Genomic DNA, 17,731 nt, shown 5'->3' on the forward strand with positions numbered 1-17,731 from the left:
TCTTAAGCAAGGTGCCCAGTATACATAACATATGAAAAAAGTGAAAATCTGTCTCAGGAACTGTTGTCTAGATAAAAGGTGGTCTTCTCCAAAGGGATAGCTATCTGGACAGATTTTACTTAAATTCACAATTTTTATTTTTATTTTTTTTATTTATTTTTTTGCACCTCTGCTTGTGTAACTAGTTACATAAGCTGATTATTTGACCTTTTCTTATAGGCAAAAATACACAAGTTGCAGGCCTGATGACTGTTAATCCCTGATGTACGATCCTTCACTCATAGCCTACTGTTGTCTCCATAATAACTGTTATACTTCCTCCATCTGGGACTCCTCTATTGCTTTTATTCTGACAGCTAGCGGAAACTCGATGCTTTGGTTTTGCAGTACACATCTAACAGACACGAGACCTGATTAACACTGTGCTTTCCCCGCTATTTTCTATCCATTATAAAGTACGTTTTTTTTTATACACGTGTATGCAGATTACCCTATAACACATCCCTTGGTTAACCCACAGGTATGCCCAGTTTCTGCCTGTTCACCTTGTAACTTTCTGCACACTTTTTGAAATTCCACTTTAACAGATCCATGTGAGCTAGATCTGGACATGGGCACCCAGTGCAAGGAGAATGAGGTTAAATGGTTCTTTGACAAGACAAACAAGATTTGCACCCAGGTTTGGTATGGTGGGTGCGGTGGCAATGCCAATAGATTTGACACTGAAGCTGAATGCATCAATAGGTGTCAAAAGACAAGTAAGTATCAGACATGGGGTATATGGCACTCGCTTTTCTCTATTATTAACCATCAACGTTTAAGGCCCTTTCTACCCCGCAGGCTTTATATTCCACAGTGGTCACAGACAGCTGGAAGCAATCAATGTGTTGTTCTGAAGTACTATGTCACCTTATGTACAGGTCTGTGCAACAGTTTTAGATGGGTGTGAAGAAAATGCTGAAATGTAAGAATGCTTTTAAAATTAGTATTTAAAGGGGTACTCCGGGGGAGATAAAAATGTTTCTCAGTCTACATTCTGTCTAAGACTATGAACGGTCAAACTCCTCTGCCTTTTCTTAGATGTAGCTTAATGTGATTACACTACTTATCTTTGTGACATCATGTCACAAGCATTGCAACTACTCCTGCTGCCTTCTGGTATATTAATTCAGAAATCATGTGGCGTGGTCAGCATCCTGCTGTCCATAAGGTCACGCCTCTCAGCAAGACTTATCACAGTTTGTGTGGGTGTGATATCCCTCCTTCACCACTCTCTTATTTTGCATTGCCTGATTGCACCTTCATAGCTTGTATATGTCCTGTCAAAGAGCATGGAGTAAGTGCTGAAGAAGCAGGGAGAGGAAAATGACATGTCATGTACAAGCTGTGAAGGTGCAGGCAGACCAGGACAAAAGTAAAGAGGAGGTGGGACTTCACAGCTGCACAAACTGCTCAGGGGACGTCGCTTTTGAGCAGCAGGATGCTAGCCATGTCCCTTGATCTCTGACGTAATATTCCAGAAGGGAGGACAAGCACTTAGAACCAAAAGGAGAATTGTGAGGTGAGGTCACAATGAGAAATAGTAAAATTACATGAAGTTACATCTTAGAACAGGCAGAGTGGTATATGCATTCGTAAATTTAGACGAAAGGTGGATTGAAAATATGTTTTTCTCTCCCTAAAGTAACCCTTTAATAGTTAATTTTTATCAATTAACAAAATGCACAATGAATGAACAAAAGAGATATTTAAATCAAATCAATAATTCTAATTGATGTGACAACCCTTTTCTTTAAAAACAGCCTTAATTCTTCTAGGTACTGTTGCACAAAAGCAGAGATTTTGAAGGATTATAGTTTGGTATAATTGGTTACTCATACACCTAACAGGTGATAATCATTTTCACATTAAGGCTGGGTGCCCATGTAGCGTTTTTCAAGCGTTTATGCTGCGGAATTTCCGCAGCGGAAACGCTTGTTAAACGCTAGGTAATCCGCACCCCATGGTCCCCAAGGGGATTCCGCATGTTCTATGCACATGCTGCGGATTTTTCCACAGCGTTTATGCTGCGTACAAAAATCCGCAGCATGTCATTTAATTTTGCGGAAGCGCAGCGGAACTCCCGCCATTGACTTGCATTGAGACGCATAGAAACCGCGACTGTACATTTCTACAAGCGGCTTCTATGCGTCTCTATGTGCGGATGGTACCCAGTTCTGGAGGAGAGGAGACTCTCATCCAGACCTGGGTACCATTGTACCTGTAAAAAAAGAATAAAATAACAAATAAAGTTTATATTCACCTGTCCGGCGCCTTGTCTCTGAATGCCGGCATCGCTTGAGGACCTGCGGTGACGTCACAGTCATGTGACCACAGGCCCTTCACCGGTCTGTCTCGCGAGATGCCGGCAGCCAGGAACCAGACAGGAACGAGCGCTGCTGCACACACCGGGGCCTCGGGGGTGAGTATAGCTTTATTTGTTTTAATTTTTACGGTTCACACTGTATAAATCCATGCTGTTTGCATGGATTTATACAGTGTGACCTAGTTGTCAAGCACTTTCCATGTGATGCTATCGCCTGGAAAGCGCTTGTCAATCTGCATGCAGAAACGCATGTGAATCCGCATGTGGATCCGCATGTATTCTGCAGGAAAAACGCATGCACAATCTGCATGCGTTTTTTTCTGCCAGGGAGATGCAGAAATGCTGCAGAAATTTTCTGCTTCATTTCTGCATCGTGGGCACATAGCCGTAGGTTGAAACAGTTATTAACTGAAACAGAAACTGCAGTGTAGAAGGCTTAAAACTCAGTGAGGAGCAACCAAGCTCTGCTATAAAGGTGAGGTTGTGGAAGAGAGTTCCATGTCACAGATTATTATTATTATTATTTATTATTATAGCGCCATTTATTACATAGCACTATACATGTGAGAAAATGGTATACATAGCAAAAACAATTACTATAATCTTGAACAAAATATGACGGCGACTGGTACAGGAGGAGAGAGGACCCTGCCCGCGAGGGCTCACAGTCTACAAGGGATGGGTGAGGATACAGTAGGTGAGGGCAGAGCTGGTCGTGCAGTGGTATGTTGGAGCGGTGCTTACTGCAGGTTGTATGCTTGTCAGAAGAGGTGGGTCTTCTGGTTCCTAGTGAGTCTGATATGTTGAGGTAGAGCAATCCAGAGTAGGGAGGATGCACGGGATAAATCTTGTATGCGATTGTGGTAAGAGGAGATAAGAGGGGAGTAGAGCAGGAGATCTTGTGAGGATCGGAGGTTGTGTGCGGGTAAGTACTGGGAGACTAGGTCACAGATGTATGGAGGACACCGGTTGTGAATGGCTTTGTATGCCATGGTTAGGGTTTTGAACTGGATTCTCTGGGTAATGAGGAGCCAGTAAAGAGATTGACAGAGAGGAGAGGCCAGGGAATAGCGGGGGGACATGTGGATTAGTCGGGCTGCAGAGGTAAGGAGAGATTGGAGGGGTGCGAGCATAGGCGGATTATAATGAGGGCAATCCGGGCCACCGCCCGGGGCCCCGAACCTCCAGGGGGCCCGGGGCTCCGGGGTGTCTATGGCAAGATTGCCCTCATTATATGTGGAGCGCTGCGGCACATACCGGCAGACAGTGGCGGGGGGGCCCCCGGACCGCTCCCCCAGCAGCGGCGCACGGCCGCTGCTTCTTCTTCGACCAGGCCAGCACTGCAGCAGTTAACTTCCCTGTGCTGGCCCGGCCGCGTCACTGCTAGGAGACACGGCCCTGTGCGCGGCCGTGTCTCCTAGCAGTGACGTCACGCAGTGCGCACCCGGCCTGCAGTGCTGCACCGGAAAAGAGCATGAGGACTATCTGGAGCCGAGCGAGGGGATGGTGAGTGTGTGTGTGTGTATATGTATGTATGTGTGTGTGTATGTACAGTACAGACCAAAAGTTTGGACACACCTTCTCATTTAAAGATTTTTCTGTATTTTCATGACTATGAAAATTGTACATTCACACTGAAGGCATCAAAACTATGAATTAACACATGTGGAATTATATACTTAACAAAAAAAAAGTGTGAAACAACTGAAAATATGTCTTATATTCTAGGTTCTTCAAAGTAGCCACCTTTTGCTTTGATGACTGCTTTGCACACTCTTGGCATTCTCTTGATTAGCTTCAAGAGGTAGTCACCGGAAATGGTTTTCACTTCACAGGTGTGCCCTGTCAGGTTTAATAAGTGGGATTTCTTGCCTTATAAATGGGGTTGGGACCATCACTTGTGTTGTGCAGAAGTCTGGTGGATACACAGCTGATAGTCCTACTGAATAGACTGTTAGAATTTGGATTATGGCAAGAAAAAAGCAGCTAAGTAAAGAGAAACGAGTGGCCATCATTACTTTAAGAAATTAAGTTCAGTCAGTCCGAAAAATTGGGAAAACTTTGAAAGTGTCCCCAAGTACAGTTGCAAAAACCATCAAGCGCTACAAAGAAACTGGCTCACATGAGGACCGCCCCAGGAAAGGAAGACCAAGAGTCACCTCTGTTTCTGAGGATAAGTTTATCCGAGTCACCAGCCTCAGAAATCGCAGGTTAACAGCAGCTCAGATTAGAAACCAGGTCAATGCCACACAGAGTTCTAGCAGCAGACACATCTCTTCAACAACTGCTAAGAGGAGACTTTGTGCAGTAGGCCTTCATGGTAAAATAGCAGCTAGGAAACCACTGCTAAGGACAGGCAACAAGCAGAAGAGACTTGTTTGGGCTAAAGAGCACAAGGAATGGACATTAGACCAGTGGAAATATATGCTTTGGTCTGATGAGTCCAAATTTGAGATCTTTGGTTCCAACCACCGTGTCTTTGTGCGACGCAGAAAAGGTGAACAGATGGACTCTACATGCCTGGTTCCCACCGTGAAGCATGGAGGAGGAGGTGTGATGGTGTGGGGGTGCTTTGCTGGTGACACTGTTGGGAATTTATTCAAAATTGAAGGCATACTGAACCAGCATGGCTACCACAGCATCTTGCAGCGGCATGCTATTCCATCCGGTTTGCGTTTAGTTGGACCATCATTTATTTTTCAACAGGACAATGACCACAAACACACCTCCAGACTGTGTAAGGGCTATTTGACCAAGAAGGAGAGGGATGGAGTGCCTCCACAGTCACCAGGCCTGAACCCAATCGAGATGGTTTGGGGTGAGCTGGACCGCAGAGTGAAGGCAAAAGGGCCAACAAGTGCTAAGCATCTCTGGGAACTCCTTCAAGATTGTTGGAAGACCATTTCCGGTGACTACCTCCTGAAGCTCATCAAGAGAATGCCAAGAGTGTGCAAAGCAGTCATCAACGCAAAAGGTGGCTACTTTGAAAAACCTAGAATATAAGACATATTTTCAGTTGTTTCACACTTTTTTGATAAGTATATAATTCCACATGTGTTAATTCATAGTTTTGATGCCTTCAGTGTGAATGTACAATTTTCATAGTCATGAAAATACAGAAAAATCTTTCAATGAGAAGGTGTGTCCAAACTTTTGGTCTGTACTGTATGTGTGTGTGTGTGTATGTGTGTGTGTGTGTGTGTGTGTATGTGTATGTGTGTGTGTGTGTGTGTGTGTGTGTGCAGGCAGATATCATTGTGTGATGTCTGTTTATATGTATTTTTGTGTTTCAAATGTGTTTATGCGTGTATGTATATGCCTGTATATGTTTGTGTGCGTGCGTGACTGCGTGCGTGACTGCGTGCAGCCTCCTGCTGAGTATAGATGGCGCCGTGCGGCCTCCTGCTGTCTCTGGGGGGGGCGCCATGCGGCCTCCCGCTGTGTATAGATGGCGCCGTGTGGCCTCCCGCTGTGTATAGATGGCGCCGTGCGGCCTCCCGCTGTGTATAGATGGCACCGTGCGGCCCCCTGCGGTGTATAGATGGTGCCGTGCGGCCTCCCGCTGTGTATAGATGGCATCGTGCGGCCCCCTGCTGTGTATAGATGCCATCGTGCGGCCTCCCGCTGTGTATAGATGGCGCCGTGCGGCCTCCCGCTGTGTATAGGTGGCGCCATGCGGCCTCCCGCTGTGTATAGATGGCGCCATGCGGCCTCCTGATGTGTATAGATGGCGCCGTGCGGCCTCCCGCTGTGTATAGATGGCGCCGTGCGGCCTCCTGATGTGTATAGATGGCGCCGTGCGGCCTCCCGCTGTGTATAGATGGCGCCGTGCGGCCTCCCGCTGTGTATAGGTGGCGCCGTGTGGCCTCCCGCTGTGAATAGGTGGCGCCGTGCGGCCTCCTGCTGTGTATAGATGGCGCCATGCCACCTCCTGCTGTGTATAGATGGCTACGTGCGGCCTCCCTCTGAGTATAGATGGCTACGTGCGGCCTCCCGCTGTGTATAAATGGCGCCGTGCGGCCTCCCGCTGTGTATAGGTGGCACCGTGTGGCCTCCCGCTGTGAATAGGTGGCGCCGTGCGGCCTCCTGCTGTGTATAGATGGCGCCATGCCACCTCCTGCTGTGTATAGATGGCTACGTGCGGCCTCCCTCTGTGTATAGATGGCTACGTGCGGCCTCCCGCTGTGTATAAATGGCTACGTGCGGCCTCCTGCTGTGTATAGATGGCTACGTGCGGCCTCCTGCTGTGTATAGACGGCTACGTGCGGCCTCCTGCTGTGTATAGATGACTACGTGCGGCCTCCTGCTGTGTATAGATGGCGCCATGCTACCTCCTGCTGTGTATAGATAGCTACGTGCGGCCTCCCTCTGTGTATAGATGGCTACGTGCGGCCTCCCGCTGTGTATAAATGGCTACGTGCGGCTTCCTGCTGTGTATAGATGGCTACGTGCGGCCTCCTGCTGTGTATAGATGGCTACGTGCGGCCTCCTGCTGTGTATAGATGACTACGTGTGCTCAATATTGGGTCATACAATTAATGTAAGGCTATGTGCCCACGATGCAGAAAAGCTCCGGATTTTTTTTTAGCGTTTCTGCATATCCCTGGCAGAAAAAATGCATGCGGATTGTACATGCGGATTGTACATGCGTTTTTCCTGCCAGGGACATGCGGATGTGAAGCGTTCTTCACATGCATTTCCGCATGCCGGTTGACAAGCGCTTTCCAAGCGATTTTAGCATCACTTGGAAAGTGCTTGACAACTTGGTCACACTATATAAATCCATGCAACCGGCATGGATTTATATAGTGTGACCGTAAAAGAATGGTAAAAAATAAATATATAATTACCTTCTGATGGCCTGCCGACGTCACCGGTCGCGTGACCCGTCACATGACTAAATGACGTCACGGCAGGTCCTTTTCAGACCATCGCGACTGCCGGCAAGCCAGGACGCATCGGATAAAGACAGCGGGGGCCATCAGAAGGTAAGTATAATATTTATTTTTTTTTTTATTCTTTTTTTATAGGTTCTATGGTACCCGGGTCCGGAGGAGAGTCTCCTCTTCTCCAAACCCGGGTACCATCCGCACATTGAACGCATGTATTCCGCATGTGCTTATCTAGTGAAGCGGAATCCATGCGTTCTAATGCAAGTCAATGGCGGCGAAAGCGCCGCGCTTCCGCAAAATAATTGGTAGTGCTGCGGATTTTTCCGCAATGATAATCCGCAGCGGAAATTTCCGCAGCATGTGCACAGCACATGCGGATTATCATTGGGGAACATAACAGACCTTCTACCATGCGTTTTTTAAGTGTTTCTGGGCGGAATTTCCGCTGTGGAAACGCTTAAAAAACGCATAGTGGGCATACTAATATTATAATTAATATTGTGCCAAATTAATTTCACGTGAACTATCACATGATCTATCACAGGGGATCATGTGACATGTCACGTGATACATCAGGTGTGTGTGTGTGTGTGGGGGGGGGGGGGCGCGCCTTCTAAACTGCCCGGGATCCTTGCTACTCTTAATCCACCCAGTGTTGGAAGGGAGGCCACAGAGCAGGAGGTTACGGTAGTCGAGGTGGGAGATGATGAGGGCATGCACTAGTGTTTTTGCAGATTTGTGGTTGAGGAATGTGTGGATTCGTGAGATATTTTTAAGTTGGAGTCGGCAGGAAGTAGAAAGGGCTTGAATATGAGGTTTGAAAGAGAGGTCAGAGTCCAGGGTTACCCCAAGGCAGCGAGCTTGCGGGACTGGGGAGAGTGGGTAGCCATTGACGTTGAGGGGGGTTGAGTGAGATGGCGGAAAGATGATGAATTCTGTTTTATCCATGTTAAGTTTTACAAATCTAGCAGAGAAGAAGAATGAAATAGACATTGAGGGATTTTGGTTAGTAGAGCGGAGATATCGGGTCCAGAGAGGTAGATCTGTGTGTCATTGGCATAGATCATATACCTTGGCAAGACTAAGCACAGCAATTCATTCACAAACTGTGAAGTGTACCTAGAAGAATTTATGCAATTAAGAAGGCAAAGAGCGGTCACATCAACTATTGATTTATTAATTAATTTATTATCCTTTTTTATATAGAGCCATCATATTTCACAGCACTTTACAGACATCATCATGATCATCATCACTGTATATTGGGGCTCACAATTTAAATTCCCTTTCAATTTGTCTTTAGATTTATTTTTTGTTCATTCATTTTGTAACTGATAAAAATTAACTATTAGCACTTTTGTTTTTTAAATCTTTTTTTATTTCACAGCATTTTTTCCATGCCTGTCTAAAACTTTATCACAGTACTGTATAATCAGCCACCATCATTATAACCTAACCATTAAACATCTTTGTAATTTGGATGGAAAATGAAGATTTAAACTTTAATACTATGAGCTAATAGGTCAGTGCCAAGACCCTTCTTTGCAAATCAAAAAGGGTGAAGAAAGTAAATACATTGCCAGCTACAAGAAGCATTCTTTACGAGAACCTATAATTTACCATAAATGTGCTTTTTTTACCTGGTGTAAATGCCTCTGTTCTCCTGAATCTGTCTTGGTTGTTTTTTCTACCTCTGCCTCTCCATTCCCCTTTCCCATTTATGTAAATCAGGTCTTGTTAGCCAAGTAGGTGTGCATCTTCTTCAAGATCAAACCCTCTTTGGCTAATAAGACTAGATTTTCATACAAAGAAGAGAGAACCATATTTTAGGAACAGATAGACAAAATAACAAATACCTGCAATGATGCCAGATTCATGAGAACAGCAACATTTCTAAAAAATAAAATATTTACATATTGATGGCAAATGACAGATCCTGGCAAATGAAAAATCAGCCACCAAAATGTCAAAGAAATCACTCTTTGCACTCATGTTTTTTCTATATGTCTATGAATTTCAAGAGTTGGTCATGCTCCCATTTATCTCACATTAAAAGACCAATTAGTATAATACCAAACTAAAAAACACATTAGATAGAAATACCTTTCCTATTTTTTACTTCAGATCTTTACACAGTCAAACTATGATTTAGCTAACCTGGTCAAGTACTTAAAATGAATCTGTCAGCCGGTTTTTGCTACCTCCTCAGAGACCAGCATAATGTAGAGACAGAGACCCTGATTCCAGCAATGTGTCATTTAATTTTCTGGGTGCAGCAGTTGTGATACAATCTGAATATTTAGAAGTAGCATTTAGCAGAGCTCAGAAAGCTGACCCTGCCATCACCCTTGATTAGCAGCTTTCTGTACATTGTATTTTGACAGTAAACTGCTAATCAGTCATGGGGGCAGAGTTGGACCAGGATGCACTTGAGCTGTAGTCCTGTAGTGATAATCTCCTGCTGATAAAACACTCATTGTATTGAAACAGCACACAGCCCAATAAGTGACACATCGCTGAAATCAGTGTCTCAGACCCTATCTCATGCTGCCCTCACATTAAATAGCAAGAGCAGGCTGACCGATTGCCTATAAGTGTAGTTTGGCATCAGCGCTTGCAAAATATCTGTCTTGGCTGGAATCCCAATGTATAAGCTTGTGTTATAAACCACTTTTGTACATTTATAACTATCATGCTCTTAAAGTGTGCCTTAGGTTATCTCTTACATATAACATAAATTGTGCTTCTAATTTCTTTGCACATTTACCAGTTTGTGTCATTTGATTGTACAGGTTCCAATATTAGAGGACCCTTGGGGTGTTAGAGTATTTGCATCAGTATGCAAACCAGTAAACTTTTAGTGTAACTGTGACCTTTTTTAGATCACTTATAAAAATATTAAATAGTTAACAATGTCTTGCTTATGAGAAATAATGAAACCATTTATTAAAAACAATTCTTTATTCTTATTCTTCTACTAAACTATCCCCCCAAATAGACAACATCGATAGAAATGATGCGTTTTTCATCTTCTCGATACTCAGGGTTCATCAGGGGATCAAAACAGAACTTTTGAGATCATCCATGATTCCATTCTCCTTGTTGCATGAAGGATACCGTGGATATTACTGTTGTAACATGCATGGCATTCTTCATCTGTCACTGGTGCAGAAGGAGAGTGGAATCATGGATGATCCCAAGTGTCCTCTTTTGGTCCCCTGATGAAACCTAAGTATCAAGAAGGGGGAAAACGTGTCATTTGTAACTGTGTTATCTATTTGGGGGAATATTTTCATATAGGAATAAAGTTTTGCTTTTAATAGGCAATTTAATTATTTCAATTAAGAGGATCTTTCTGAGATATAAAATTATAACATTACCTTTGCAGTTAAATAGTGAACCTATACTAGACCAATGCACATTTATCAAATAACAATATCTCAACAGCCAGGTCTAGTAGACAATAAATATATTTACTGCGGCTCAATGCACTGCCATAAAGGCTATGGGAACATAGTTCTGTTATATGCATGAGCCCTAAATGAATTTTCAATAAAGTCATCTTACTGTTAATCCATACTGAATTAAAATGGCGTAGGTCTCACTTCATTTTGTATTCTTCTAACAAACCACCATTTCTTATCCTTTCCTAGGTTGTCTATGTAACATGATTTTTGTTTTCTTTTGACTTTATTTGTTGCTGTAAAGTAGCTGCAGGTTATTTTCAAGATCTACCAAATGTTTCAAAGAGTCCTCCTTCAATAAAGCCATCATTAAACCGGAAGTCTAATGATTATCTATTTTTTTCTCCCTGTATTGAATTAATATTCTGGAACTTCAATCCTTTTTTCATTTCTTTCTAGCTGTTGAGAAAACTATCCAACTTCCAACGCTGGAATCAAAAGCAATTGCAGGTAATTTCAGCCGCCGTCCAGCCAGGAGGCCAATGTTCAGACGCAGAAGGATTCACCCAGAAAGAGCTCAACTTTTTCAAAAGAGGACAATTGTGAATTAAAGATGCAGAGTTTATGGATTTTATCTTCAAGAAAAGCATCAGTCAGTGACCACTTTAAACCTCAATCTTGTGACGATACATAATTTGTTTTTTTTTGTACATATTGGCCACTAGTAGATAATTTAACTTCAATGGTGTACCTCAGAAAAAGCATGTTCTTTGTAATAAATTTAAAATCATGAAGAAAGATTGAAAGCAAAATGAATATGAGATAGAATCAAAGTTGAAGGGAATTTGTCACCAGATTTTTGCTACCCCATTTGAGAGCAGCATGATGTAGGAGCAGAGACCCTAATTCCAGCGATGTGTCACTTACTTTGCTGGTTGCTGCAGTTTTGATTAAACATAGTTTTATCTGCAGCAGATCTCTCAGTTTTCTGAATGCTGAGCTCTATATAACCCCACCCACACCACTGATTGGCAGCTTTCTATGTGCACTGTGCATATGAAGAAAGCTGCCAATCAGTGGTGGGGTGGGGCTATACACAGCTCATACATATGGAGGACAACTTGGTAACATACCAACTAGTCCTGTAATGATAATCTCCTGCTGATAAAACAGTGATTTTATCAAAACTACACCAAGAAGCCCAGTAAGTCTCCTCTGCCCAACATTATGTTACTCTCAGATTAGGTTGCGAAAACCTGGTGACAGATTCCCTTTAAAGAAAACCTGTCACTTTCCAAAAATACGTAATTTTATACCTGATATAAATGCCACTGTTCACTTGAATCTGGTTTTGTTCTGGCACCTTTCTGTTTCCGAGACATGGTCCCCTATTCCCTGTATACATAGCTAATCTTTTTAGCCAACTGAGCATGCTTTTCAAAAAGACTACCATAGAGAAGAATTGATGAACAAGCACCTTTGGCTTAAAGGGAATCTGCCACCACTTTGGAGTTATCAGACCTCTACTATGGGCATACAAGGTATAGAAAAGTAAATCTATACATACCTGTATGGCCCATAGCAGAGGTCTGATTGCAGAGAAAAGCGCTTTAATGAATTCTATTTTGTACAGGCTTGGCGTCCCCCAAGCAATACCCGCCTATGTGCTTATTATTCCCCCAAATCCCCACCTATATGCATAATTATCATATTCCCCCTCCCCTGCACATCACAGGGCCCTGTGACGTGCACTGGTTTCCCTGACTTTCCGGGCATAGACAAAGCACCGCTCACATAGAGCTCACATAGAGCGCGCTTTGCTTCATCCCGAACCCGTCTCTCCGTGCTCTGCGCTGCAGGGTTCTATTGTGCAGACGCCGGAGAGTCACTGTCTCTTCCCGGCGCCTGCGCAGTAGAACCCTGCAGCGCAGAACTCAGGCAGATGGGGCCGGGATGAAGCAAAGTGCACTCTATGTGAGCTCTATGTGAGCGGTGCTTTGTCTATGCCCGGAAAGTCAGGGAGCACAGAGCACGTCACAGGGCCCTGTAATGTGCAGGGGAGAGGGGGAAAATGATAATTAAGCACATAGGTGGGATTTGGGGGAATAATAAGCACATAGACGGGGATTGCTTGGTGTCCCCCGGACGCCAAACCTGTACAAAATAGAATTGATTAAAGCGCTTTTCTCTGCAATCAAACCTCTACTATGGCCCATACAGGTATGTATAGATTTACTTTTCTATAGTATGTATAGATTTACTTTTCTATACCCTGTATGGCCATAGTAGAGGTCTGATAACTCCAAAGTGGTGACAGATTCCATTTAAAAAGACTAGATTCACATACGGGAAAGTGGGGCCCATATCTAAGGAATGGAGAAGCACAAGAACAAAAGAAAATAATGCCATAATCCAGAAAACATCACCAGGTAAATATATATCTATTTATGGCAAGTGATGGGTCCTCTTTTTTTTTATTGGTGAATTATTCTTAGAATGGATCTGCTGACTTGTGGAGCCATGGCACATATCTGTACACTGTTTTATAACCATGAATGGAACTGCTGTGCTTTCCTCCTCAAGTGGATGGGAGAGAGGTGTAGTACCACTCATGGCTACTATACAATGTATGGAACAGTGTCAACTCTTGGCCACTCTGGCCCCTTTATTTAGCTGATCAAGGCGGATACTAGGACTCAAACCCCCATCGATTTGAAATAGATGACTTAAAGGCATTGTTCAGGATTAGATATAAGATTCAGACCTTTGCAGCTTGCTTCTGTTTATTTAAAGGCTATGTGTATCCAGAGTGCTGCTGTCTTTACTTGCTTTCTTGTATCAGCGCAACTCCAGAACTGCACTTATCTATTCACCATGTGCTTTCCTCCTAGTTTATAGCCTTTATTCTTTGCTCTCCATAAAACTTTAGATGCTTTCCCCTGTATTCACTGCAGACCTGTGTGTAACCCCTCTCCTTCCCTCCTGCTATCTTTAACACTGAGAAAAGGGAAGGGAGAGCAGAGGGAGCAAAGCTATCAGAACCAGGAGAAGGAGATCTGATGGATCTGTAAAGCCCCCGTCTCACATAGCGATATCGCTAGCGATATCGCTGCTGTGTCATGGTTTTGGTGACTCACCAGCGACCTCACCAGCGATGTCGCTGTGTGTGACACTTTGCAATGATCAGGCCCCTGCTGTGAGGTCGCTGATCGCTGCAAAGTGTCCTGGACCATTTTTTGGTCGTTGGCCTCCCGCTGGCCAGCACACATCGCTGTGTGTGACCAGCGGGACCAACGATCTGGCTGGTAACTATGGTAAACAGCGGGTTACTAGGGGCACGCGCGCACTTAGTAACCCGCTGTTTACCATGGATACCACTCTGCTACGGTGCTCGGAGGCTCCCGCGCACCGTAGCAGAGTGGTATCCATGGTAAACAGCGGGTTACTAGGGGCACACGCGCACTTAGTAACCCGATGTTTACCATAGTTACCAGCCTGCTCCTGCTTGCAGCAGGCTGGTAACTGGAGCAGGACATCGTGGAACGATTCTTTCCACGATATCGCTGCTCCCCTGATCGCTGGTGAGCCTGCCTGTTTGACAGCTCACCAGCGATGTATTAGCGATGCAGCAACGATCCCTGACAGGTCGTATCGTTGTCGGGATCGCTGCTGCATCGCTTAGTGTGACGGGGCCCTACCAGTTTTGCAGATTAGTCTAGATTAGCTAGATAAAGGAGTTACAAACACTCAGCAGCAAAATGGTAGACATTTTTTTTTATTGAAGACTATTTAGAAAGTTACATTTTGGAAGCCAATGAACAATAAAAAATGTGTGCAAAGGTGTACATAGCCTTTAAGTAGGGATGATCTGCAATATCAGACATGGCTCAACTAAATGAGTGACCGTATTTCTAGCAACAAACAAATCATACCTGGAAAACCTTTTTAGAGATGTGAAATAGGCATTCCAAAGAAAAAATAAAAAATGTTCTAGAATAGGTATAGTATTGAAGAACACCGGAGGCCAAGAGAAATATTTCTGAGTGTGCTAGTACACGTTCGCAGCCGAGCCCTGGGTCCAGCACATGGCTGACCACTAACTGCTGCCTTGTACCTGTACTGGCAACTTGAAACTATTGGCAAGTACAGATCATCTAGTAGAGGTCAGCCACATGTGCTCTCCGTGGCTCAGCCGCACCCTCTAGAATCCTCAGTCTTAAAGTATACAGACATCACTTTATTAATCTACTGGGCAATATAAAATGTAACACTTTTTAGCTGTGAAATGTTCTTTTTCCTCAAAGTTACACCCTAAGGTTATAAAGCAGGGCTTGTTAGTCTTTTTTTTATTAATTTCAGATATGGATAACATATTTAAATAAAACAATGTCTTATTTTATAATGGTATTGGCCATTTTGACTACTTATGGAAGGCGACATGACAGAGTTAACCATACCGAAATTTAGTGGAGAAGTGTTCTTTCAGATCCGCTCCTCTCCCTAGGAATGTATTCCTAAGTCATGGAAAATGTTTTCACAAACATAATACAGTACACATATGTGAGTCTGCAGCGTGTTTTTTTTTCTAAAATATTTTATTAAAATGATTCACGGATCTGTTTTCAGTTTTCGAATGTTACTTGGTCCCAAACAGATGCAAACTTAATAAAAAAAAATAAACTTAAGCACATGTGAATGTTCGATACTTGGGATACAGTGAGCATTATACAAGGGGCAGCCATGTACTGTAGCCAACACTGCAGAAAGGCCAAGAACGTTGGCTTGGCCATGTAAATTGTGAAATAGCCCAAAGATCCTGCCAGAACTGTTGCCTATTTTTCCATTTGCGATGTCACAGTTATACCGTCTGCTAGTAAGTTTTGTTGTATTTGTACGTGTTTCCTAGTTATAGTCATTGATGATCGCCATTATTGTGTATTCTTTTAATGGTGAGGAAAATGTTACTGCTATGCAAAAATCAGTTTGCACTCATGTTTTGAGCATTGATTTTCTTTCAATGCTGAGACTCATTCCAGTTTTGTAGAAAATAATACCATAGACAACTTAATATTATTTTTACTAAAACCGAAAATGAGTTTCAACATGGAACGTGAACCAATACTTAAATGGTCACTGTCATCTGAAACAGCTAAAGCTTACAGTCAACATGCTATCAAAGATGCAAAGGATGTTATTTACCAAAAATAATATTTTTGTGTGGAATCCACCCAAGTTCTGACCACTTCCCGAAATCTGTCTTGGATTCTTGGCCATAGAGACAGATTTGACATGAGAGCAGGCAGTGAGAGTTACTTACAGTAAATAAATGATTTGCAGTTTTGATAGTCATCCCATTAACTATTATCTACGCACAAGTTGCTTCATTCAAGCTTTGATATTTATGTGCTTCTACATGTTGGGATTTCTCTACTTATGAAACTATGCTTCACTAAAAGCAAGGTTTTTTTTTTTACCAAATATTTGATAGAAAACATCCAACCAAGAGCACAAACCAAGACCAAGATCACAATTATTTAACTTTCATTGCAAATTATGTTTATTAGCAAAACTTTCACACTTTCTGCTGTTTGTAACAAACCAATGAAACAAGAGCAATTAAAATAGCCCAACACGACTAATATAACAATTGGTTTCTCAAAACTCAGCACAAAATGTCCCTTTAGTGACCACTGCTGAATTATTCAACCTCTCCATGATAAGCGTCTTTAGCATTTAGCCGAACACCTTTGGCTATTATGAACTGTTGGAAACATGATGCACAGCCAGAAACCAGCTGTCCTGGGGAATCTTAGCCCATTTCTCATGGGTAATGGCCTTTGGTTCACTAATATTCTTGGGTAGTCAAATGATTAGCCCAAAAAGTTAGTGGAAGAGAGCGTTGCCTTGCATTTACTAGGAAATGGATACAAAAAGATAAAAAAAAGTATTGAATGTTCCTAGAGATATACTGCAGTTGGAAGCATAGTTTGCAAGTTCAACGTTAAAGAAAGATTGACTGCACTACCTGGATGTGACATAAGAAGAAAGATATCACCATGAGATTCTTGGGGTGGCAGGTGGTCAAAAACCTTCGAGTGATTGCAGAATACCTGTAGCACATAGTGGCAGCAGACACTGATGTTTCAGATTGCACAGTAAGGTGCATTGTAAACACTGATGTTCTCTATGTCTTCATTCCAAGAACTAGACCTCTACTGACCCAAAAGCACAAGAAAAATTGGTTCTAATAAGCACACAGAAGTTTTGGGATTCTATTGTATGGAGCAATGAAAGAAAACTGGAATTTTTCAGTGGTAGGTCTAGAGGAGGAAGAATGAAGCATACACTGAAGAGAACGACCTGACTACAGTGAAGCATGGCGGTGGCTCAGTGATGCTCTGGGGCTGCTTTACTTCCTCTGATGCTGGAATCCTACAGGGTGTGCAGTGCAAGGTGGATTCAAGCAAATATCAGAAAGTCCTAGGAGAAAACGTGATGTCTTATGTAAGGATGCTGAAGGTTGGGTTATTGTATCAATTCTGTTTTTAGTGAGGCAAAGAAAAATACATTCGCAATAGCTCAGAGAGTAAAGATATTGTACAATTGGCTTAAACTGAATGCATAAAAATATTTTAGACAGAATTAAGACAGAGATTAAGCATTTTGCGTTAGCAGTGGTCTTCAAAATAGGGATAATCTTATTTAGCTCTGCTAATGAATTATGTAGAATGCTGTCTACAAGTTTGGGTGTTATTAGACATTCCAAGAGGAGAATGAGCCTAAGCATACCACAAAGTCCACCAAGGCTTGATTTTAAAAGAAGTCTTGAAAGATTCTGGATTGGTTATCACAGTCACCTGACCTAAACCTCATAGAAAATCTTTGAAGAAGGCAAGCAGAACACACAAATCCCCAAATATTAGTGAGCTGGAGGCCATTGCTCGTGAAGAATGGGCTAAGATTCCTCAGGAACGATACCAGAATCTTGTGTCTGATTGTGCAGCATATTTGCAGCAGGTCATAAGAGCCAAAGGTGCCCTATAAGTACGTATGACATTTCTCATGAAGGG

At 43.0% G+C, this 17,731-nt stretch overlaps 1 protein-coding gene across 8 annotated transcripts in view; it reads left to right on the forward strand.

Moving 5' to 3' along the window:
* The window catches only part of COL6A3 (collagen type VI alpha 3 chain), a 138,664-nt gene that overhangs the window by 110,915 nt on the left and 10,018 nt on the right, over positions 1-17,731 (forward strand). For 7 of the 8 annotated variants that reach the window (XM_073646691.1, XM_073646697.1, XM_073646690.1 and 4 more), the window contains 2 exons: positions 588-758; positions 11,121-11,171. In XM_073646691.1, coding sequence (XP_073502792.1) covers positions 588-758; positions 11,121-11,171 — 222 coding nt within the window. The remainder of the gene's footprint in view (positions 1-587; positions 759-11,120; positions 11,172-17,731) is intronic. The other variant, XM_073646692.1, reaches the window with a different exon arrangement.

This window comes from Phyllobates terribilis, unplaced genomic scaffold, assembly GCF_046119375.1.
Source record: "Phyllobates terribilis strain yellow unplaced genomic scaffold, ASM4611937v1 Scaffold_9__5_contigs__length_417890890, whole genome shotgun sequence".
In the NCBI taxonomy this organism is placed as follows: Eukaryota; Metazoa; Chordata; class Amphibia; order Anura; family Dendrobatidae; genus Phyllobates; species Phyllobates terribilis.